The 24685-nt window shown below is 42.6% G+C and overlaps 2 protein-coding genes across 2 annotated transcripts; one reads left to right on the plus strand and one right to left on the minus strand.

The window, feature by feature from the left end:
* Nucleotides 1-4050: 4050 nt before the first annotated feature.
* Nucleotides 4051-15374, minus strand: LOC146575787 (adenylosuccinate lyase-like). The gene is made up of 10 exons (XM_085272503.1): nucleotides 14264-15374; nucleotides 11366-11569; nucleotides 11234-11278; nucleotides 10825-10904; nucleotides 10740-10770; nucleotides 10562-10628; nucleotides 10335-10482; nucleotides 6781-6961; nucleotides 5744-5920; nucleotides 4051-5568 (listed from the first exon to the last, which is right to left on the minus strand). The coding sequence occupies exons 1-10, from the start codon at nucleotides 14315-14317 to the stop codon at nucleotides 5512-5514; spliced, it is 1044 nt and encodes a 347-aa protein (XP_085128629.1). The 5' UTR covers nucleotides 14318-15374; the 3' UTR covers nucleotides 4051-5511.
* Nucleotides 15375-16553: 1179 nt separating this feature from the next.
* LOC146575788 (GTPase IMAP family member 8) lies at nucleotides 16554-23643 on the plus strand. Its single transcript, XM_085270650.1, has 7 exons — nucleotides 16554-16689; nucleotides 16912-17513; nucleotides 18705-19260; nucleotides 19891-19988; nucleotides 20539-20670; nucleotides 20936-21526; nucleotides 21673-23643. The coding sequence occupies exons 2-7, from the start codon at nucleotides 17483-17485 to the stop codon at nucleotides 21744-21746; spliced, it is 1482 nt and encodes a 493-aa protein (XP_085126776.1). The 5' UTR covers nucleotides 16554-16689; nucleotides 16912-17482; the 3' UTR covers nucleotides 21747-23643.
* The last annotated feature ends 1042 nt before the right edge of the window (nucleotides 23644-24685 follow it).

Consider the following 24685-nt stretch of genomic DNA (forward strand, 5'->3'; position numbering starts at 1 on the left):
GGCACGCCGGGAATGTTGGTAAAGGTGCTGTGATAGATGATGTTAATCCAAGTGAAAGAATCTCTAATGTTGGAACCAGAAGTTGTAGGAAAAGTAAATCATCACTCAGTGGCTCAATGGTTTCATCTGCCTTGTCAGCACGCATAATGGCAGAAGCTGACATGGCTGCCCTTCTTGTTCGACAGAGGTTGTTGAAAGAAAAGCATGCTTTGGAAGAACAAGAAATGCAGCTTAAGAAAAGAAAGGAGCTTCTTGACTTAGAAACTGAAATAGCAGCCTCAGCAGCAAAGGTGAATGTTTTAAAAGCTTCTGAAATGTCCCGAGTCTCAAGTGCTGTTAATGGTAAATCTGATGGAATGAATTCGTATTTAGAACGAGAACAGGAGTTTAGGCATTTTAAATCCTAACGCTCCTACGTTCAAACCTGTGTTACCAGAGCAGCCATATCAGGGTGTTGATGCAAGTGATCATCAAGCGCATGTATTGGATGTAAGGCCCAAGGTTAAAAAATATTTCTCAGCCTAAGGTCGTTTTGTTGGAAAAGTCAGAGATGGAGTTACATCAAGTATTTCCAGGTGCAGTTTCAACTAATCGGATGATGTCGCAGTCTCACGCACAATCAAAACCTCTTACACATACAGTGCAAGGTGGTGAGGGTCATGATCATCTAGTCAGTTTTGAAGAAACAAAATGAAATTACAACTTTATTGGCTGAGCAGCTGTCTGTTTTTGCTACCAAGGCGTGACATTCAATTCTTTGATGGTGATCCTTTGCAATATCAAACATTTATGAGAGCGTTTGAGCACATGGTGGAGAGTCAAGCTCACAGTGCTAAGGATTGTTTATATTTTCTCAAGCAATATACTAGAGGCCATCCAAGAGAAATGGTCAGAAGCTGTCAGTATATGCCTGTTGAGTATGGATATGCTAAAGCTAAATCTTTGCTCCAGGAAAACTTTGGCAATTCGCTGAAAATTGCTGCTGCCTACATTGAAAGGGTCAATAAATGGCCACCTATAAAATCTGATGATGTGAAGGCTTTGCAGGGATATGGGTTTTTATTAAGGCAATGTTGTAATGCAATGGGAGACGTTGAGTCCTTGCATGAGTTGGATGTCTCTGCTAATAGAATAGAATTCAACTTCAACTAATATGCAAGCAGTTATAAAAAGTTGCCTTATAAGCTCAGGGATAAGTGGAGGAATGTTGTGTGCAATCTGCAGGAGAGGATTCAACGTAAAGTGGTTTTTTGCGATGTTGTTGAGTTTGTCGAAAGGCAAGTTAAGATCGCAAGTGACCCATTGTTTAGAGATATACAGGATCCTCCAGCCATCAGAAAAGAGGCGAGGAATGTTAAGTCTCAGTTTTACCCTAAGGCTAAGCGGAGTAGTTTTGCTACTACAGTGGCCAAGGTGGAAGGGAAGATTGAGCCAGCATTGAGGCGAGAGAGTGGTTCAGTTGTGACCAAGGTTTGCTTGTTTTGTGGAGCAGGGCATATGTTGGATTTGTGTCCTTTGTTTGAAAGAAAGTTGCACTGTGAAAGATTATCTTTTTTGAAAGAGAATGGTGTGTGTTATGGTTGTCTGCGCATTGGGCACAGAAGCAAGGACTGTAGGAAACGTCTCTTGTGTAAAGTCTGTAAACAGAAACACCCCACACTCTTACATATCCACTCCAAGCAGAGGGAAAGTGTTTCAGTGCAAACTGTAGGAGGGGGAGAACCACCAGATGAAGGTCCTTCATGTGCTGCGCAAAGCAGTGGCGTTACTGGGGCTGGTGAGCAAAATAGTGCTCTGTCCATAATACCAGTTAGTGAAGGCCAAGAAAGGTAATCAGTCACTGATAACCTATGCTTTTCTAGATCCTGGGAGTTCAGCTTCATTTTGTACTGAAGGGCTCATGAATAGGCTGAATCTTTCAGGAAGGAAAACTGGCGTTCTTTTGCGGACAATGGGTCAGGAGAAAATGGTCAGTAGTTATGTTGTTTCAGATTTGGAAGTAGCTGGTTTGGATTTAGATCACTACTGTGACTTGCCTGACTTATTTACTCAGAAAAGCATGCCTGTTCATCAATGTAATATTCCCCGACAGGAAGATCTCGATAGATGGCCACATTTGTGCTATATTAAGATACTGGAGATAAATTCTGGGGTAGACCTGTTGATCAGGACCAATGTGCCCAAGGCTTTAGAGCCATGGGATGTTGTTAGAAGTCAGGATGGAGGTCCCTATGCAGTAAAAACTATGCTGGTCCTCTCAGAGAGGATCGTAAGACTGACATTTTTGATGTGAGTGTCAATAGGATTTCCGTGGCAAGATTGGATGAGCTGTGGGAACGTCAAATAAAGGCTGATTTTCCAGAATGTATTCAGGATGAGCAGTTTGCTTTGTCTAGAGAAGATCAGCAGTTTATGAAGTCAGTGATGGACTCTGTTAAGTTGGTTGATGGTCATTACAACATTGGTTTACCATTTAGGTGCAATCAGGTAAAAATGCCAAATAATAGGAAGGCTGTAGAACAGCAAGCATTCATATGCACTGTCATTATTTCATCAGTACTTCATTAGTCTGCATCACTTATCATCAGTTTATTATCAATATTATCATGTATCATTTATCATTTAGTAAATCTGCCAGAGCACGCAGAATAAAACACCTTTTAGATATAATACTCTATCATGCAAATAGCACCAGCGGACCTGCAGGTCCAGGCAGGCCGAAGTCAGTTGAGGACAGTCAACTTTCGTTGGCTTGGACCTACAATCTCACAAAACTGCACATTCGTCTACACAATTGGTTATGTTCCCAGATACCGATGATGGGAAACATTTGGTTTCAAGCCTGGGAGAGTGTTGTTGTGCTGAGAAGAGGTCGTCCAGGAATTCTCCTGACGTCATAATGGCTATAAAGCTTTCTGTAACGGGGCAGAGAGGAGAGGACCGGCTCCCCACACTGTATAATAAGTGTGTGTTTAATAAATCACTTTTTGGACACCTCTCCGGACTCTGTCTGCGCTTATCTTTCCTTCCAAATGAAAAGAACCTCACAGCCTTAAACGGAAGTTTGTCAAGGATGATTCCTGGTTGTCAGGGCCAAAGTTTCTTGCTGAACCAGAAATTAATTGGCCAGTGAACCTTGATTTTGGAAAGATCTCTTTAAATGATCCAGAGATTAAAATGGCCGTTTTAGTTAATGCTGTTGATGCAAATGAATACAAGAGTGCATTAATCAGGGACATCAAGAAGGCCTACAGAAAGCTGGCTTTGCAGTTACACCCCGACAGAAACCAAGACGACCCGCAAGCCCTGGACAAGTTTGCAGATTTGGGGGCAGCCTATGAGGTCCTCTCAGATAAGGAGAAAAGGGAAACTGTATGACATGTATGGAGAGTACAGGCTCAAAGAGGGTCACCACAGCTCTCACAGCGATATCTTCTCCAGTTTCTTTGGTGATTTTTGGAGTGTCAGAAGTGGCAGAGAATCGGACGGAACTTCATTCCTGGGGATGTGGTTATCATTGTCGATGATTCTGCGCCTCGTAACTCTTGGGTGACTGGAAAACTCCCCAAAAAGTTTAAAAAGACGAAGTTTAAAATATAATTAGCAGGGGTGCGTTCTTCGTACCTCGCTAAGTAAGTTAGCTGGATCTGATTGTTGACGATTTCGCGTGATCTTGGATCGTTCGGTTCCCCGAAGCGATCCAAGACTTGCTGCCATAGCAACAAAGCCGTAAGCGTAAACTTGCTCGGGAGCAGGTTTACTTTATGTAAACGGGATTAGATCGCGGCCACTCGGGTATGTCCGCTTCATTTATACGAAAGCAACAGCGATATTTTTCCACTGTTTTTCCATAAATAAATATTATCAATGTAACTAAAGATAATGCAGTATTTGATTCTTTTATTGATTTCATACAGATACATACAGGTCATTTCCTAAAAAAAGGGAAATGTAATAGAATGATTAATAGTACATGTATTTGATTATTTCAGATGTAATTCATATTTTAGAGTAGTAATAGTAAATTACTTCGTGTAATCAAGATGAGAGACCACGGCTATAAAAGCGAAGGTGGATTTGGGAAGCCTGTCGCAGCCATGTCCTGTCCGTTTACGCGAGCCACCCATTGCGGAAGGTGCAAGATTGATAAGGAGAGTTTTCAGAATTCAGCGTACATTGCGGGACAGACAGGATCCTTTAGCTCAGCGCGACAGTGTGCTCATAGAGAGATATCGATTTTCCCGTGAGGGTATTATTTACTTAACCAACTTGTTGACGAGGGGGTGCAGGACCACCACCTGTCTTTTTTTGCTCTGCCCTTTTCTTGGTTGCTGTTATAAACAAACAGATTATTTCAGGGTCTCTTTTCAAGAGACTAAAAGCAATATAAGTGATAAATATTACCATTCTGTAGAATATTCTTATATTTCACTTTTACTTGTTCCCATGTTCTAGTGGGTCCTGTTGTGGCTCTAATGTGAAAGAGGATATAATGTAATATAATATGACATAATGTAATATAATAAATTACTTAAGAGTTTAATTTGTCAGCAACTTTCTGCCAGCCCTCTCTCCTTGCTTTTGCAGCCTTTGCAGTGTTCCCTTGCGTTTTAATTGAACTCTGAAACTCCTGAAATCCCTCAATCAAGAGTTCTTGCTCTGCTGCCGAAAAATACTGAGCGCGCTCCTTCGACATTTTTGCCGACCAATCAAAGGGTTGCCGATCAATGTTTCTACTATCGATGCGTAGCCACTTTTAAGCCACCCAGTGATCTCACATTACTTCATCCAGCTATACTAATCGTCAACAACAGGTGTGTTCGGAGAACCGGAATAGCGAGCTCAAAGTTGGCGCGATGATTTGATCTTGGATGTAGTAAGCGAGGTATGAAGAACAGACCCCTGGCCCATAAAAGAGGTTAACTAAATGTAACTCTACAAAAAGTAATTTACAGAAACGTAATCACACAACTTCAGTCACAAACGGACCTAAACACAAAGACGCAGGAGGGTAGCTTTTATAGTGGTTTGGCCAAACCATTTACACACAATAGGGAGAAACATAAACAAACACCAATACTAACTAAGCACAGAATAACGTAAGTAAACACAAAACACCCCCGTTTCTCACAAGCACTTGGTCCTGCTGAACAGGTGTTTACAAAGTCCTCAGCCCTTGGCAACACCTTTTGCCCAGACAGAAAACAGCCACCTCCCCAAACCAGGTAACTCAAAGTAAGAGAAACATAATTAATATTAAAGAAACAATTTTTGAAAAACCACACAATGCTGTTATGTGCACGCTTCATAACATCAGTGTTAGGTTTAAGTGAAGACATTCATGAATTATATTACTAAGATAATTGCAAACCAATATAATGATGTGAATGAAGGGACTGACTTTACAATAGACATAGCATAATTTATTTATTTATTTTTTTTTCACCCAGCCAAAAGCATATATATGTTCAAAGCACCATATCAGCCTCATGTTACACAGAGGCTGTCAATTCAGCGCTGTAATGGCTCCAGTAGGGGGCGTACTTCTTCAGCCAGGAATTTTGACACCTGGAGGAGAGGAGCAGGAAGAAGAAAATACATTTTACACCATTAGTTTCTTAACAGTCGTCACCGTCGCCAACCGGGGCAGCAGGCACAGCTGCAGTAATAGGGGAGCTGTGGCTTAGATGAAAACATTCATCTGTTGTCAGCCTGAACAAAAATAAGGCTGTTCATGCTGTACCTGTTGTGGAGCACGCCCAATAAAGGTCTTGGGGTCCAGCAAAGCATCCAGCTGCCCTAGAATGGGTGCAAAGTAGGGGTCTCGTTGGATTCTGGCCAGCAGGTCATTATCTCCACCTTCCTGTTTAACCACAGCTGCTGACTCTTGGGAGAGAACACTGATTTTCTCATGGCACTCCTGAAGGAGACTGATAGGTTTGTAGCTTGAACCTATCCGCTGGAACGTTGAAGACAATATAATTACACAGCAAAGCAAGACACGGGTAGGCAAAGTTCTTCATGTTTCTCGTGCACGGGAGAGACTGGACAGGCGCCGTTCCTTCGCTTGACCCCAGTTGCTCTCGTCCGTTCTCCCGTAACACTGCCCTTTTATTGAGGTTACATGAATATGCATAGGTTCATTAACACAGGCAAAGAGTACTTTGCCTGTGTGTGTGATTTGTGTGAGGTCAAGATGTGACCCTGTGAAGACTCCCCAAAGCTGGTGCCAGGCGTCTAGCAGATCTATCTAAACAAAAGGCTCTTATACTTAAAGAGATATGGTATAGCAAACATACGTATATATCAACAAAGAAGATAGGACCTCTCTGATGTTCCTAGACTGTGGGTGTGCATTCTAGTGTGGAATACACACCAAGCCTTTACAGCCTGCTAAAGATCAGTCCTATCACTACACAATTGATTATATACCTTTAAGCATATATGGTTAAATATTTCTAAGCATAAATGACAATGAACAATACAAAACCTAACAGAGACACAGGAAAAAACAGAAACATTAAGGTGGAGCTGACTTTAACAGCCATGTTGTTGGGTCTCCATGTCAGGTCTGGTTATTGGTAATCAGCTTCTTCATTTAAATGGTCAAAACACTGGTTACTAGTCAGTAAGATGATCTCATTTCAGTCATCTGAATTTCTGGTTACCACTGGCATTTTCTGCCCAGTAAACCATCTCTCCTGATTAAGCAAAAATGCATTCATCCAGTTATGTTCAAATTATTGTGTCCATTCTGACTCACAGGGTATTCTCTCCTACCTGTCTGTTGCCTCCTGCCTTCACTATCGCCATAATAATGTTCTCTGTGGCCATGAAGGGCAGCTCATTGCGGATGTGTCTCTCAATGACTTTGGGGTAGACCACAAGACCCTCTGTGATGTTCTGCAGTGTGCTGAGGATGATGTCTGCTGTCAGGAAGGACTCGGGCAGGGAGATCCTCCTTCACAGGAGCAAGGCAGAGAAGAGAGGAAAGAAACCATCAGTAATCACAATAACAGCTTTTTACTCAACCACTGAATCCTGGGTAACAATGTGCAATGCATTGTAGGATGTGTAGTTCTTTAACCATTAACGCAATTATGTACATGGGCTGTATCCCAATTCAGGGTCTGCAGCCTTAAAGTACGCAGCCTCAACCATCCTCAAGGGCCGCGTACTCAAAGACCGCTAAGGCCGGAAGTGCGAGGCTTGTGTAATGGGACGGTCTAGCCTCCTTTGCGCTGATACTGTTGTTTGTCAATAAAGTAAAAAAAAAAAAAAAAAAGAGCCTCTGTTGCGCTGCTCAGGTTGCCTAGCAACCATGATACGAACCACTGGAAACGTGTCATAGCTTTGTTTGACAGAAATGAAGGAGAATCTTTTGTTCATTTGGTTATTTGTTTCTACATGAGCTTTGATCATTCTCTGTAAGATTAAGCTCAGCTATTGAACGGCGTATATTTTAAAGGCTTTAAAACCAAGTTAGTACAAACGTCACTAATGTCACATAACTTTACTGTTGGCCACATGTCAGCAATGTTTAATGTTAGGTCAAGGTCAGATTTATTTATATAGCACATTTCCAACAGCCGATGCTGCACAAAGTGCTTAACAATAAAATTAAAAACTACAGTGTAATACAATGTTCTTCGTTATTAAACATTTGCACATAAGGTATATAATATTCAGTACTTAAAGTGTACTCTTTGGCCGCCCCTCATCCGCAGTTTGTTTTTTTTTTTTTTTGTTTTTTTTCTGCAAATTTATCCACACCCATCGCCGTGCTATGCATTCTGGGATATGTTGGGCCACGAAGTCTACACTGCCACAGCCTTAAAATTCAGGGAAATGAAGGACTCATTTCAGGGCCGCATTTCGAGCAGCCTTTTAATTGGGACAGCCTTCGGCGCGCCGCTGTGACGTAATCGGCCTTGAAATACGTACTTTAAGGCTGCAGACCCTGAATTGGGATACAGCCATAGTCTTTTACTGTTGATTTATTTTCTTTTTTCCCTTTAGGTTTTCTCTTTTGTTGCTTTATGGCCATGATTTATGTCTTAGCTATTTGGCTTGGTTCAAAGCCTAAAACTCTGGAAGATTTCCTGAAGTGTCAGTGGAAAATATGAAGGAGAAATCCACTTTTTTTTTTTTTTTTTTTTTTGTTTCACACATGGTACAGCAGTAATGCATTCCCATACACAACCTTCCTTTCAATTAAAGTAACACTGTTTCCATGCATGAAAAGGAGCAGGAAGAAGAATAAATTCTCATTGATACCTGCCCCCTATCTGTGATAATACAAGTAGGCAACCAAAATTACACTATGACAATTTTCTGCACATAACAAAACAAAGCAAACAGAACAATATACTCAACAATGAGCAATACCACTAAATATCAAACTAAAAGGATCATTTTTCTACAATTAAATTCTATTCTTTTCAACTTCTTCATATTGGTTTATCATTTTATTCTTATAGCAGACTTTAAATTGAGACACATTTATACAACACTTAAGATGATCACTGAGAGAATTCCTATGACTGTTGGACACATTTGCCTTTGTGTGGTTCAAGCAAACCGGTGCTTAAAATAAAACTTCCTTCTGCTGTCCCCATTTTCTGAACACAATACAAATAAACTTTAACTTAAGAGGTAGTGTTTATTTTTTGCCCTAAACATAATAGAAAGTCTGTAATTTCACTATGTCTTCTAGTTTTAACAATTTCGATTTTATAAACAAATTATTAGTGTTCTCTATATTTAACATTATGCATAATTCGAAGTGCTCTCTTCTGTAATAAGTATAATGCTTTCATATTAGTCATGTATGTATTCCCCCATACTTCAACACAATAGCTCAGATAGGGTAGAAACAATGAAAAATATAATATTCTCATTGTCTTGTAATCTAATATATATCTAACATTACCCAGGATATAAATACTTTTAGCCAACTTTTTTTTTTTTTTTTTTTTTTTTAAACATGTTCAATATGTGATTTCCATGTTAACTTTTAAAACCAGAGTCCCTATAAAAGTGGGCAGTCACGGTGGCACTCCATAAAAGCTACTGTGGGCAAAAACCATAGGCCTGTTAAATTAAGCTACTTCTTCTTCTAACAGGAAAATCATCCATCAATCTTCTTCCACTTATCCGGGGCCGGGTCATGGGGGTAGAAGCCTAAGCAGAGAAACACAGACCTCCCTCTCCACAGCTACCTCCTCCAGCTTATTCTTAGGCAGCTCAGAGATATAATTTCTCCAGTGTGTCCTGGGTCTGCCCCAGGGCGTCCTCATGGTGGGAGATGCCCAGAACACCTCGCCCAGGAGGCATCCTAGTCAGATGCCCGAACCACCTCAACTGGCTCCTTTCAATGTGGAGGAGCAGCGGCTCTTCTGGATGGCCGCACTACTCACCCTATCTCTAAGGGAGAGACCAACCACCCTTAGAAATGGTAGCTGGTAATGTGACCGCTACAGCTCCCACATCACTGCAGCACCAATCCGTTTGTCAATCTCCTGCTCCCCTCTCCCGTCACTAGTGAACAAGACCCCAAGATACTTAAACTCCTCCACTTTGGGCAGTAACTCATCCCTGACCCTGGCACTCCACCCTTGTCCGGCTGACGGCAATGAGTGGGAAAAATATAGGGAAGAGTTCACCCTGCCCAGGGTAGGGTTACCGGAGCCCCAACCTGGGAGTCAGTCCTGGGGAGGGTGCCAGAGGGCAAGTGTCTCATGACCGGGCTTTGGCCCATGGGGCCCGGCTGGGCACACCCCGAAGAGGAAAAATGGACCCACTCTTCTGTAGGTCCACCACCTGCAGGAGGCACCTTAGGACTCAGGTGCAGTGTTTTCCGGGCAGTGGCCAAGGGCGGAAACCCCGGCGGACCGATTCACGGTTACTGAGACTAGCGAGCAAGGAAATCATATTAGCACTAATTTAGCAGTGAACACACAACTGTTTCACCTTGGTTTATCTTTATCATTTTTTTTTTTTTTTTTTTTTAACTATTGAGCTATTCAACTTTTTTTAATATTTCAGCTATTTTTACGTTATGTTTAACTAACAAATTGACTACTTCCATACTACCATACAATTGGAAAATGTTAAGCTTTTGTTCTCTCAGTTATAGGATTCTTTGTTCCTCTCAAGTCTTCAATTTTTTTTAACAAGAAGACCTTGATGATGCAGAAGCAACACTCGTAACTGAGAATCATTGTTCACTACTATTTATTGTACGCTTCCACACTGATGTGATATCTACTTCACAGAGGAGAACTGCATCATACCAAATTCACAGCAGTGTAAGTGTGTCTGTGTTGGCTGACCTGTTGGCGCTATCATCCAGTGTCCTCTCCAGCCACTGCACTGAGGCAGTCTGCAGGGGGTCGGCCATCAACGCAATCAGATGTCGGGCCAAGCTACAGCAGCGTTCTGCACGCATGGGGTTCCTCTTGTAGGGCATAGCACTGGAACCTGGAAGAGGAGCGGGCAAAGCTTTAGGCTGAGGCACAGTTTAACAGGTGAAAAAGTGCTTTTGAATGAGCGAACGTACCAATCTGCTCCTTAAAAGGTTCCTCGATCTCTTTTAGGTTGGCCAGCAGACGGATGTCTGTGCAGATCTACAGCAGACGACAGTATAAAGTTTAGACTCAGTTACATCAGCTTTTTGAAAATCCTGAGCTCAAGACCCAAGTTTCTTTAACCACCACTAAATGTAGACATTTCCTCACCTTGTGCACCTTTGACATCAAAGTTAGACAGCTCCATCAGTCTGATGAAGGCCTATGAAAACACTGCAGCTGCAGTCGGACTCACTGGAAGTGTGTAAAGCCGAGCGTGGGGAGGTCGGCGTATTCCTCTGCAAAGTTTGCCAGCCGGTCGATGACTCTGGCCAGCTGCAGGAAAAACAAGCCTTTAATGATGCAAATCAGGGTGTCAAACTTATTTTACATCGTGGGCTACAAACAGCCAGCTTTGATCTTTAGCTCCCAGAAGCAGTGAAGATGCATAATAAATGTGACCAATATGTTGCAATGCATGTCCTGTAATTTTTAAATATAATTTTTCATGAATTCATTGAAAATGTCCTGTTAGGTTTTTGTTTTGTTTTTTTTAATATTAATGGACTCACTGTAAAAACAAACTAGCCGACAAGCTTGTTTGATATTAATATATTCATTTGCACTGTTTTCATAGAATTTCTGGACAAACAGGTGAGTCTCACCTTAGGCAAGAGGATGTTGAAGCCATCACGCAATGCAATGAGATCCTGAAGAACAGAAACGACAAACATGAGAAGCTTTAAAGAGTCAAAACTCATCACTGCTGGGTTTATTTATGCAATAGTCATACTTACAGTATTGTCTCCCACATAGCATGACGTAGCTCCGAGGTGGATGATGGGAGCAGCTGTGGGGCAGCAGTGTGCAAAGGTGTGGACGTGCGCCATGACATCGTGCCTCAGCTTTCGCTCTTCTTCAGCCGCCACGGCAAAGTCAATGTCCTCTGCATGGCTCTCCATCTCTGCAATCTGAGCATCAGTGATGGGCAGACCCAGAGCCTGAGGAGGAGAACATTGAACACAGAGACATGATGACAAACAGGAAGAGTTCCTACAAGCAACTCGTAAAGTTTAGAGCTGGCAAAACAAAAGTGCTTGTAGTTACAGAATGAATTCTGAACCATTTCCTGCAGGGTTTCATTCATTTTCAGAGTTTACTTATAAGCTTTTTATGTGGAGCTTTTTGACTCTTGATAATACAGCTCTTTACTTTTAAGATACTTATCAACAGTTACAAATGCAAATACGTTTTATATAAATACATGTTTTATTATAAATACACATATTTGCAGTATTGGCTCTTCTGTTAATGAAAAGGATGTTTGGGTAAAAGTCACACAGTGACTTGCATTGCTAAGCTGATAGCAAACAGCCTCAGTTGTATTACCGGCCCCTACTAGACTGCGAAAATAACACCTCAGTGTTATTTTATGTCATTTAAATCCAGTTTTTTGCCAACAAGTCAGCCTTTGATCTCGTAGACTTCTCTATGTGAAACGGCTCTGCTTCTTCTTTGTGGCCTCAGCACCAAGCTGACAAGCTCTCACAGCTGTTTATGGCGAGTCCATGAAATGATGCCGAGTGATGCCACAGCTCTGAGGTCGCTCCAAAAGATACTCTGGCACGTTATGAGAGCTTGGTCCACATTGCCAGCAAAAAGTCAAATTCGTTGAATCACCTGGCAATTATATTCACGGTATTCATTCACTTTGTCCTTTTGAATTTGCTAGCTTGTTATGTTGTTGAGCCAGTGGCTTCTTCACTTGTTGCTCCTGTATTTTCCTCAGTGATCAGTGTGTCAGATCTTTTGCTACTTCTCTGCCTTGTTAGGTAATAACACTTGTAAGGCATGTTGCATATTTGCAGCTCTGGAGGTCAGGCTCACTAAATTGGAGACCTGTGTGTGTGTGTGTGTGTGTGTGTGTGTGTGTGTGTGTGTGTGTGTGTGTGTGTGTGTCAGTCAGACAATCGAGGACAGAGCTGGCCCAGACGCCTGTCTGCTTGCCTTTTCTCCAGTTTTGATCATTATGTGCTGTCTACGTGAGGTCCAGTGTATGGGAGGAAGAGGAAAGGCAGCAAGTAGTTGCGCTGTCCCAAGCATATAAGACTCGTGAAAAATCTGTGATTATCAGCTGCATTTATCTAATATTAAATCACTCACAAAAAATGCAATTTCATATATTTTATTTTTTGATTTTTCATTATATTTTTGTTTGTTGTATAGGCTATATACAGGGTTCCTTAATTTTTTTTTCTGTTATTATTTTAATAAAATGCAACTCTGGAACTGCCAAATGTTTTCTGACTTATACACAATTTCTTTTTATTGTATACTAACAGTATGTTAAGACCAAGAGACTTGATAGGGCTCTATAAAGGTTGCAGACTTCAGAACTTTTCTTGTCCATCTTCCATTGGTTTTAATTTTGCACTCCAGTATGAACACCCATCCCCTAACCCGAGGGTCACCACAACATAACCTAACAGACCTAGACCTTAGTTCACAGATTTGCTTTGTCTAGGGTTTATTTCTGGGATTTCGCACAACCCAGGGTTCAAATCACGAATCCATAATGGGCTTGGATTTACAACATTATGAATGAAATGTGCTCTATTTGGAAGAAGCAGGCCCCCCTCCCCTTTCGACGGGTTGTGTGTGAGACTTTAAATCGAGGGCGTAGATTTGGTTTTGGCATTGGTAGGGACGGATGATTCAACCACCAAACCCTGCCCTGTTTTTTTTTGTTTTTGTTTTTTTCCTTTTTGTCTTTGCTTCTTGATTTTTAAAAAAAGGAGAAATATACTTGCCTACATATGCTAGTCTACATGCTTTTAAACCATTTAAAATTACAATTCATAGTTTTGTGTGAATTATATAATGTTAAATTACTATTAAACAAATGACTAAGAATTTTAGACTTTAGTTACTTCAGCCATATTCCATATAAATCAGGTATCATATAAAAATAGCTTCAAATACAGTCATGACAATAAAATATGACTTTAACAACATTACTTCAGTTATAGTACACAAACATCTCTGATACATTAGCACTAAGGGAACAGTGAATGACCTGGTGGTTTTTGTCTATAAAACTACTCTAAGATTACCACAAAGTAAAAGATCTCGCAGCAAAATTATGCAACATTTTAGGCACTATTGCCCCGATCAAATCAGTGAGCTGGGATTTTTCATTCTAAACATGAACTACTGTTACAGCAACAGCCATGGATTACTGGTGCCCCACACAACTCAATGTCCACTATGTGAAGGAGCCAAACACATGCCTTCTCCTCTCGTTAACTGAGATAAACTGCTGGCATATTGGTTTTACATCTATACTGTCCAGTCTCTCGTGGTGGACATGGCATACAGCATTTTACCTTTAAGCATTTTACATTTTAACGTTAGGCATATAATTTTAACAACCTCTGTAAACTAATATCCTGGCTTGCTCGAGGCTGCCGTTTTCTCTGACAGTTTCAATCAAAATTAGAAATGCTACTCTGAGACTGAGAGAACTTGGATTTATGAGCTTGGATTGGAAACTAACTGTTGTGCAGTTAGTTTCCAAAACACGTTATTCATTGTTACATACAATTTTAGACTGATGTGGGCCAAAGCCTAGCATAGCCTGTAACGTTATTATGACGGACACATTTTATGAGTGAACTTGACTTTAAGTGACTTACAGGTTTCTTTGAAAAATACTTTCTTATATCCAGGTTCTTCGTTTTTGCTGTCATCCTCCTCTCCTCCTTGCAGGTCCTCGCAGCGCAGGCTTGCAGCTGCTAAAACTAAACAGAGCTCCCTGAAAGGCACAGCCAATCACATTGGCCATATTTGTCACATGAGGTAGGACTCCAGTAGAGATCGTAATTTAAGTCTTTCTGCACCGCTGGGTGAATGAAACGTTGACAGATCGTTTTTTTTTTTTCTTTTTATCCGGTTTGTTTTTCTTTACTCGAAGAGATCAAATTATTGGTGGGGACATGTCCCTTCCGTCCATGCCAAATCTACGCCCTTGCTTTAAATCATCAAACTGTAAATTATAAATTTTAAATTGTTATTGATCCCTTTACCCCTGGTCCTAAAGTGTATATTTATTTTCTTACTCTTCTCATATTTATTGTTTGTTTACTTGCACTGCTGTAACTGGAGCCACGTCGTCTCGTCTCTCCATATACTGAACTGTATGTAGCAGTTGCAGAGCGAACGGGTTGAGCAGAGATAACAAAGTTTACTTTGACTTCAGCAGCGAGCAGGCGCACCGCGCTCACTTTTTGCGTATAGAATTTTGGAAAAAAAAAACCAAAAACATCGGTGCAAATTATAAGCCTGCATCATAATGTCTGGTGTTTTCATGTTTGTTGGTTTGTTTTTATTTTGTTTTATTTTGCGAGTTGGTTATTAGATGCTGCTCCAGCCAGCCAGAGAATCCCCCGCCGCCCCGCCTTCTCCTCCCTGTGCAGCAAGCAGCAGGCGCTTACTCCCAGCAAATGGTTGATGGAAACCCAATCGGTGTCTTCGACATTCCCGATATGCGCTGGCATGATATCGGGGCAGCATGAGTACGGGTAATCTTTTTTTTTTTTTTTTTTTTTTGTCGATGCCCGTGATGCCGCCCCCCACCATGATGCCGCCCCGGGCAACCGCCCGTGTCGCCCGTATCAAAAACCGCTACTGACGATACATATAGTTATAATTATAGAAGTTATAGCATATTATACAAAATTAGTTATTATTAGAATAGACATAACATAATTTGGATATCGCATGATATCAAACAGAAGCTGTCAGCTCTGTAATGTAGGCAATCAATAAGAAAGCAGTTCATTATTGCTGTAGATTCCAGCGGCTCTTCATATTTTTGGCCAACAGATGTCACCAAACACGACTGTGTGTGAAAAGCTTCAAGTAATGAACAGGTTTTCAACATAAGTTCTAATGCTTCAGATAGCTTCATTTGGCCATCGCTATTGAAAATCTTTGCCGGGAGAGGGAGCGTGAAGCTGGGCGACTAATCCAGTGAGTGTGATCCGGTGTCCGAGTGGCGGAACCAGAGAGCTGTAGCACAAGGAAGAAAAGGTAAGTACATAGATTTGGGCGCACATGAGTCGTGAGAGCCTGTTACCTACCCGGGTAAGCTGACGAAGAGACAGCAAAACTGGTCTTGAATACCCTCAGTAGATTGCCCCAGATTAGCTCCAGGTGAGTTGGACAGGTGAGGAGGTCACAGCTCCGCCCAGAGGCGGACATCGAAGAATATAGAACTCAGTGGTAATTTACCAGCAGCGCACCCGGACCGTGACAACAGTTTCAGTAAGCAAACTCTAAATTTCTTAGTAAATTACTTCACCATCTGTAAAAAGTGAAAATCCCAACCCATTTTCTTATTTCCTTAAATACGAGCTCACCTTATAGTGTTTATTGCTCCAGACAGGTCAGTCCCCTTCATCCATCTATGGCCTACTTCGACCCAGATTACAGATATGGAGATAAATCCTTCTCTCCACATTATAATAATTGTTTTTTGTTTGTTTGTTTAAAAAAAAACAGGGTCTGAATGTCCTCTGTTCACTTTTAATCTCATGCTTTGAACATCACCATCCTTTAAATAGCCGACTTCTGGTAGGATCACGTGGTCAAGTGGAAGGTGTCCTTTTTTAATTAATGTGTGACGTGACTGTACAGACTTCAAAAACGCTGGGACGTCGAAGCGCTAACTTTGCCTCGATACATGAAAATACGTCAACAAAACGTTTAAAACGTGTTATGATCGCTGCAATAAACACGAGTACGTCAGCGAAGAGTTTGGAGTCATATTAGCACTGTCACCCACGTCTTTAAAATCTACACAGCAAATGTTGCTTCTTCTTTTTTTAACCTTCTGACTTCCGTGATTTCCCTAGGTTCCCTGAACGTACCTCCCCATATAGCGGACATAATTCAACTGGTAAGGAGCCAAGGATGAGCTCAGACATTCAGGATGACTTTTCTGCTAAACGTGTCGTATTCTTCAGGCAGTATCCACTCTAAGGAGGCGAAGATTTGACTCCAAAGCGATCGGACAGCGTCTTACAGTCATCTGCTATTTATAGAAGCTCTTACTTATTATGTAAGCCGTTTCTTGTATCACATTTAAATGTATTCATGCAGCATAAATCCCCCTTCCTGCCTCGCACAATACTCTCATGTCTAGAGGCGTCATATATATTATGAATAGCTGTGTTCATGCATGATGCAACATCTGGGGAGCACATCCAGCTGTAAGCCGAGCACAAAGTACTGACTCTCTCTCTCTGTCTATCCATCTTTCCGTCTGTCCACCTGACTGCAGTCTGCATACAGTGCCACACTGCTGCTGCTGCTGCTGCTGCTGCCGTCTGATACAAGCGAGTGGGAGGCACAGCTTCCTCTGTTTTCTCTCAAAAAAATGAACAGACATCTTATTGGAGCAGCTGCTGAAGGGGTGGATTTGGCTTCCAGTCTCCTGCATTGCACAATCTTTTCCCTCAGCTCGGACAGATAAAGAAGACAAAAGAAAGGAGTACTGGAAGGGGAGGAGGACTGGGAGCGGAGGGGATATATCTATGTATGTATCCATAAAGAAAAAGACTAGGAAGAGCCACGGTGAGGTGAAGGGGGTGTGAAAGAAAACAGATTACAAAAAAGAAGGAAGGGAGAGGTTTAAGTATGAGGAAATGAAGAGAGGCAGGGGCAGGAAACTGAAGATAGAGTGACTACACTGCAGCAGAATGAGGGTTAGAGTGAAAGCAAGAGCAGGGAAGCATTTGAGCTCCGCATCCGTGGCTTTCTGAAGAGGCACGAAAAAGGAAGGCACCGTGGAGGTGAGACGGAGACGGAGGAGGGGGGCTGAGGAGGAGGAAGCCAGAGGTTCTACACACAAGATGGCTGCTGTGTCCTCTGCCTCTGACACCGGTAAGTGGCTTTTTAATATTTTGCCAGACACCTCACAGCGAGCTCGACATCATCACCTTTACTTTAACAGCAGCATCCTTTCTCAAACGTCGGCTGGAGGTGGAAACTGTTGCTCGTGTCAACTTCTGTGATTGGTGGCATACATGGAAAGTCAGTGAGCATCATTAATCAATAAACTTCTCACTGCATCTCATACTCTCCTCCACCACCACCTCCTCATGGAGCACGCATCACTCTGAGCATCTTCTGGATATTCAAATACTTCTCTGATGCCTTTGAAAAAAAGAAGAATCAAAACTCAGAGTGCGTCATGTTTTCGTTCACATGACAGAGTGGTGTGTCTGCCTCTGTTTTTCTGAAATCTGAGGACAGATAAAAAGATGAGGGATGCTGGGAGATCAGCCAAAGCGGGACAGAGACGCGAATGAACGAGGAGCCAGGGAAAGAGATGAGATATAAGGTAGCAAGCTTCTCAGATAAGATGAGAGCAGAGAGGGAATGGAAGGAGGGAGGCCAGGAAAGAAGGGGGGAATGTAGAATTGCATTGCAGTGTGAAGGATGCAGAGGTGCAGCAATCTCCAAAACACAGTAGGAAGACTCAATAGTGGGTTTAAACAAATTAAGATCCAAAATCTATTCAGACAGAATGTTAAAAGTATATACCTCTACCTAGGTTTGATCCCTGGCTCCTTCACCTTTGGACAAGATGCTGAACCCCGAGTTGCCTCTGATGCATCCATCAGATTATGGCTGTTTCTCAATAATCGAGTACGCTAGTCCTTACTTGATAGTCTGTATTTCGTAAGTTCACACGGGAGTTCGGACTTCCCGAGAACGCGAGAGAGGCATCACAGCGCCAGAAGTTTCACTGCCATCCCCTTTTAATTTAAATGCGATTAATATTGCAATGAAAATTACACATGATCTGGTAGATTTCTTTAAGAAAAAAAAAAGGTAATTTACAAAAGTATTTTAAGCAGTTTGGCAAAATTCACTTTTACATATGAAACGACCTGTGTGTGTGTGTGTGTGTGTGTGTGTGTGTGTGTGTGTGTGTGTGTGTGTGAGAGAATGTCCAATTATAAAAAAAAAAAAAAAAGCACTTGTGTGTGTGAGTGGGTTGTAAGAAAGCGCTTTGAGTGCTCAAATTCAGTAGAGAAGCAGTGTTCTGATGTCACTGTGTTACAACAGGAGACCCCCGGGCCCGCCATCCCCCAGAGCGCAGATTGCTGCTCCTCGGGGGTCCACGGTCCGGTAAGACCTCCACTGCCAACACCATCCTGGGAGATGAAGTCTTTGATGGTGGGACAGAGACTACACACAGCAACGTGGGCCACACTGAGATCTACGGCCGCCGTGTCACCGTGGTCGACACCCCGCCGTGGGCCATCCCGGCCGACCCAGCCGACGACGCCGAAGCTGACAACAACGACAACGCGGGGGCCGAGTCAGACAGCCCACGCCGCCCGCCGCCGAGTCTGGACAGCGAGGGCCCGTGCATGGGGGCCATTCTCTGCCCTCCGGGACCGCACGCTATCCTTCTGGTGGTGTCGGTCACCCAGCCCTTCACCGAGACTGAGCGGAGGGCTGCGGAGGAGCAGCTCGGCGCCCTCGGGGGAGGGACCTGGAGGTACTCCATGGTCCTGTTCACCGGGATAGACAAGCTGCCCAAGGGGTTTTTTATTGAGGAGCACATAGCAAACACTGGAGAGGCCTTGCAATGGCTGGTGGAGAGATGTGGAAGCAGGTATAACGTCAGTTTGCTATCTTCCCGTTTTTCCCAATGTCTCCTCTGGTTTCTCAAAAGATACTCAATGTTTAGACTGTGCAGCAGGAGTTTGATAGATAACCCAAAGGGAAACGGCTGCAGATGTTGTGCTTCAAACCTGATTTACGCTGAACATGCTGCCTATGGAAAAAACAGTTGTGCAAATCTGATAACATCTCCAGCAGTATCATTTCAGTCAACTTTGGCTGCAAGCTTCAATAACAATAAAACTGAGTGTATGAAGCTTCAGGGTGGATTAGTCACTACTTCATGGTGGATTTTTAACTCTCCACATAGAAGAGTGCCATGCTAAAACGTCTGCATCTGTTCACACTGGATTGCTTAGTTGGTGTTAAACATCAAACTGGCAGCACCAGAGACTGCTTAGCTTATAGTGAATGTAAGGTTCAAGATCTAAAGGTTCCTGATTTTCAGTTCAGTTTTGTCACCAACCAACAGCAACGCTGTCAGTAAGACAACAATTCTGACATTTTTGAAAACTGTGGAAAGTTTCTTTCAGGGCAAAAGGAAACTGTATGCTGCAGTTGTTATGTAGTTCTAAATAAATTGAATGTCATGCTCCTTTTAAAGCTGGTTTCCCCCCTGCAGGTACCACGCCTTTGATAACACTCGAAAAGAAACAGAAGAAAACACACAAGTACCCGAGCTGATGGAAAAAGTGGAGGAAATGATCACTGACAACCAAGGTTTGGCTGGATTTATTAAAGTAAAGACCATGTAGAGTTCATGAGATGAGAAGCGTTTTAATTCTAGTTTTAATTAAAAACAGTAGGGAAACATCTCAAATGCTGGAAATGAAACACGTTTATGTTTTGTTTTTTCATGAATTTATATTAATGTTGAAGCCAGCGACACAAATAAAAGACGGCACAGATTATTTCACCCGTATCCTGTGGTGCTTATGTTTGAGGAAGGAACTGCCGTCGTTTTATTGTTCAGAGTTTCCTTTTGTTCGCAATACCACAAATGTTTGTGGTCAGAACTGCAGTCGGGTGCATTTAACACCGGTCTCTGCCAGCAGCATTCTGGGATGTTGCTGAAAATAAACATGGACTTCCCATGAAAAGGCTTGAAAGGCTTTATATGTGGCTTCAAACCCTGGATATAATCGTAACAGAGCCAGATGTGCAATGTGCATTAATATTCCCCCCTCCTCACTCGTGCTTGTTTATTTAATGTGTATTAAGAGCTGACACACAACAGTTCGGTGAATAATTTATGGGTGCTTTCATGCAGGATGGTACTTTGAGGTGAATGAGCTGATTTTACTGGAGGAAGAACAGGCCCGGAGAGCTCTGGAGGAAGAAAGGATGAGGATGGAGGAGCACGCTCGACAGAGGGAGCAGATGATCGGAGGACCTCCCAGAGGTATGAGCGTTTGTGTGTGCTGAGGTGTGTAATTGAGTGAGTCATGTGGTGAAGGAGAGTTGAATTCACATGTGTCACGATTCTACCCTAGGGAAAACAACCCCCCCCCCCAACCCCCCCCACCCCACGAAATGGTGTTGTAGCAAATTGCTTACTCATTCCTGTTGAGCTTGCGTTGCTTTTTATTCAGAGTGTTTTCATTCTCTCCGCTTTGTTTATCTGACTACTCTTCTATTTCTCATCCTGTCCTCGTCATTCTGTTTAGAACTGAGGTTGCTGTTGCTGGGTTGGAAGGGTGTTGGAAAAAGCTCTGTGGGGAACTGCATCCTGGGCCGCCGCTACTTTGAATCAGGACAAGAGACAGAGCTGTGCCTCAGGCGGCAGGCGCTCGTGTCTGGTCGTCGGGTCACTATTGTAGACACACCTGGCTGGGACTGGTTCTCGGTGAGGCGAACCCCTAAGCGAATCCGCCAGGAGTCCCAGCGCGGGGCTGCCCTCCTGCGGCCCGGACCCCACACCCTGCTGCTGGTCCTCCCCGTCGTCTCGTCCCTCACCGCCAGGAAGCGGCGAACGCTTGTGGCGCACATAGAGACTCTGTTTGGCGACAGCGCGTGCCTCCACACCATGGTGCTGTTCAGCTGTGGTGACTGGCTGGGACGCACGCCCATTGAGGAGCACATCCTCAGAGGCGGACGCGAGTTGCAGAGACTGTTGGAATACTGTGGGAACTATTACCACGTACTGGACAGTAAGACGCCTGGCAAAGACAGGAGTGTGTCGGTCCTGCTGGACAAGATTGAAGAGATGATCAGAGAGAACGGCGACAAGGCCTTCCTTCCCATACAGACAGAGTGGTGTAAGTCCTTTTTTTCTATATATTTTGCAACGATAGCTAATGTTCAGTGGCTTTTGTCTCGTGTTGCAGTTGAAAAACACATATGTACACAGCTGATCTGCTTATGAAAATTATGCACACTAATAAAATGATGTTGCATTTGACAGTGAGCGAGGAGAGCTCCTACTCCTCTGACAACACCGAACCGGAGGACGACTGCCGGGGATGCCAGCTACAGTGACACAATCAGACTAAACGGAAAAGTCTTTTTCCTCCTTGTGAGCCTTTTAACGGGGCATGAACATCACCTCATAAAACTAAAATCTCATTGAGATATCCCTCTCTAACTCTCAAGAGTTTCAGGGACAACAAAGGGTTCAGATGAGTAGGTCTGGAGAGTGAGACGTTTAAGACGAGCTCCTCATGCCGAACAGCAGGAGAGATGTCCTGCTTCGAGCGACCTGAGCTCAAAAACACACCCCGAGCCTGCGAGCATGTCCACAGAAGTCAGCTGCTGCTAATCTTTGTAAATCTTTATTCCGTCCGCACTGATCAACTTTGTATTACGTGTTGCAAAAAAACGGCAAAATCCAAACCAAAAAAGCTACACGTTTAAAAAAACAAAACAAAAAAAACTGCAATGTCAGATTTGAGGGTGGGATCACATGTGTCATTAGCAAGTTTTGGAAGATTGTTCCCTCTGATGTCAATCAGTTTGAATCAGAAAGGATTTACAAGCAAAAGAAAAAAGCTCAAGTGAAAGCAAGCTACTTAATACCAAATCCAAACATGGACAAAGTGTGCTGGAAGTGCACGCACAACCTTCAGATGTTAAAAACAGGAGGTAACGCTTGCCTCTCACATTAGTGAGACTGAAATGATCTCCGTTAAAAATGCATTCGTCTCTGCTGCTCAGGGAGTCTGAGTTGGATTAATTTAAAAAGGGGCAAAATCTGGCACAGCCACAGAGACGCAGATTAATGTTGATTGCTTAAATGTGGACGTGAGTCACATGTTAATCCAAATTTGGGGCTTTCTCCGAGTGTTTGTTTTAGTTTACCGGGAGCTTAAAGGGAGTGAGTCTTTAAGAACCAGCTAAAAAACGCAAGTCATTTTTATCACACCTCTGCATTCATGTTCAAGAGGAGCTGGGAAGACAGTTTAAAGAAGGCTGTGTCGAAACTTAGCGCAGCCTCAGATCCCCGTGGAGCACCCGGGCCAGCTCTGCTTGGCTGCTTATGGTCATGCACTCAGTGCGTGTATTGACAAGGCAGATTCAGCTACGTGCCTCAGCATCAAAGCGAGACAGCAGGAGCACACCCTGCAGCAGTAGCAGCAGGGCAGTATCCTATAGGCTACATCAAGCTTTCGCATGCTACAGAAACAGCATAACCTCATGAACCACTCAAGCTCTCATAGGGCTCTTAATACCTTGTAACTTTTTCTACATCCTTGAGCTATCAAACATCAGTAGTTTAAAGAAAAATACATACATATATATATAAATATATACAGCCATCAGAGGCATGTTAAGACATAGCATGTGGAAAAATGAGTGCCTATAGAGCTGAAGGCAACCTCACTTCGTTCTTCTTGCTTGAATAAGCGATTTCTTTGGTATCACATCACATCCTTCTACCTTTACAGCTGCAAAAAAAAGAAAAGAAGAAAAAGGAAGGGATAAAATAGAATTCACCCTCTGAAATAAAAACAAATACATAATATGTGACCGATAGCACTGCCATGCTGTAAAATGGAATTTTCTACAAATGATGTAGCCTGTAAATGAAACCGCAGCACTGCTCCCTCTCAACGCTTCAGCAACCTCTGTGCTTCATCTAGCCACATAGGCCACCGGCAGCACTTAAGTGTGACACGCATGACTTTCACATTTTAATACGAGGACGTCCCGCGAGTCCCAAACCACCTCAGTATATCAAAAGTGTAGTAAACAGTGTAAAATAATGTACCATTTTAGGCTCTTAGTGAAGCATTTTTGCACTGTGTAAGTTCTACCACTTTACTGTAGCCAAAGTGACGTCCCTTTCTGTGGTCCCTCTTTATGTGGAGATTGCAACATCAGTACTTTGTTCATCCTGAGACAATGATAATAAAAGATATGGATATATTGTTGTGTATTTTTGGCTTTTGTCTTATTATTTAACTGTCATTTCAATAAAAATGCAAATCCTGTCTTTGAAGACAAAAGATCTCACTGTTTTACCTCTGAGAGGATCTGGTAGTGTGGTGATAGCATCACTAGGTGGCAGTGTAGTAAGCAAAATACTGCATGTGAAGATGAAGGCAGATAAAAATGAGCTCTGAAACGGTTTGTTTCAACTTGAGTAATATTTGCATTACTGGGAAAGGAGATTATTCAAAAAATAATGCAAAAAAAGGTAATTTCAGATCTGTTTTGCATTGGCAGACAAAAAGAGAGTCTAATAATTCTTGCTTCACTCTTGAAAAATGAGGGCATTTACACAAAGTTAGCAAAGGTTTTTGCCTGTAAGGAATATTTTGCCTATTAGTGCTGAACTGCTGTGACTTTGGCGCTTGTCCAGAGAGGTATGGTAAATAGTCCCTGAGCTATCTGGAAACGAGCCCAGGCCAATTACAGAGCGCACACCTAGGTCCCGTCGTAGGATGAATGCACACATTTCTGTTGGGTAACATTATTCGAGTTGTGCCTAGGTCAGCACCAGTCAGCACTCTCACTTTTTTTCTCCCCCTCTCCTGTACACTGGCACAAATAAAAATATGCTCAATTTCATGACCAGCATAAACTTTTGAACCACCTTAATGAGCTGCAGAGGGACTGAACATACTATTACATCTTTTGGGGTTGTATCATTAAGAGTATCCAGTGTAGAGAAATCTGCCCAATCAAACGTGTTGTTATGCACTGGGAAATAAAGCAGCACCCAGATGTTTTTATAAACTTATAAATAGAATTAACTTCACATGACTGTCACTTGAATAATCATGCGTTTTGACAACATGACCATCAGGCGGGCCCCATTATCTTCAGTTCTGCTTCAAAGAAAACCCTGAGATAGCGACCAGCCTTGTTTGGAGTTAGATAACATAATATTTGTAGTATTCATCCACATTACTTTCATGCTTCAGACTCAGGTCAAACTTATTAAACACTAACGAAAGAATTCTCAGAAACCAACA

Source organism: Mchenga conophoros, linkage group LG4 (genome assembly GCF_057382185.1).
Source record: "Mchenga conophoros isolate Kocher_MC1m ecotype Shallow Benthic linkage group LG4, M_conophoros_male_GT1.1, whole genome shotgun sequence".
In the NCBI taxonomy this organism is placed as follows: Eukaryota; Metazoa; Chordata; class Actinopteri; order Cichliformes; family Cichlidae; genus Mchenga; species Mchenga conophoros.

Bases quoted from the DNA above. Each gene is read 5' to 3' on its own strand.
- LOC146575788 (XM_085270650.1), top strand. From the start codon at position 17,483: ATGGCTGCTGTGTCCTCTGCCTCTGACACCG. The intron at 17,514-18,704 runs GTAAGTGGCTTT...GTGTTACAACAG, and splicing joins GTCCTCTGCCTCTGACACCG to GAGACCCCCGGGCCCGCCAT. The intron at 19,989-20,538 runs GTTTGGCTGGAT...GCTTTCATGCAG, and splicing joins AATGATCACTGACAACCAAG to GATGGTACTTTGAGGTGAAT.
- LOC146575787 (XM_085272503.1), bottom strand. From the start codon at position 14,317: ATGACAGCAAAAACGAAGAACCTGGATATAAGAAAGTATTTTTCAAAG. The intron at 10,483-10,561 runs GTACGTTCGCTC...CTCCTCTTCCAG, and splicing joins ACCTTTTAAGGAGCAGATTG to GTTCCAGTGCTATGCCCTAC. The intron at 5,921-6,780 runs GTAGGAGAGAAT...AGTCTCCTTCAG, and splicing joins AGGCAGGAGGCAACAGACAG to GAGTGCCATGAGAAAATCAG.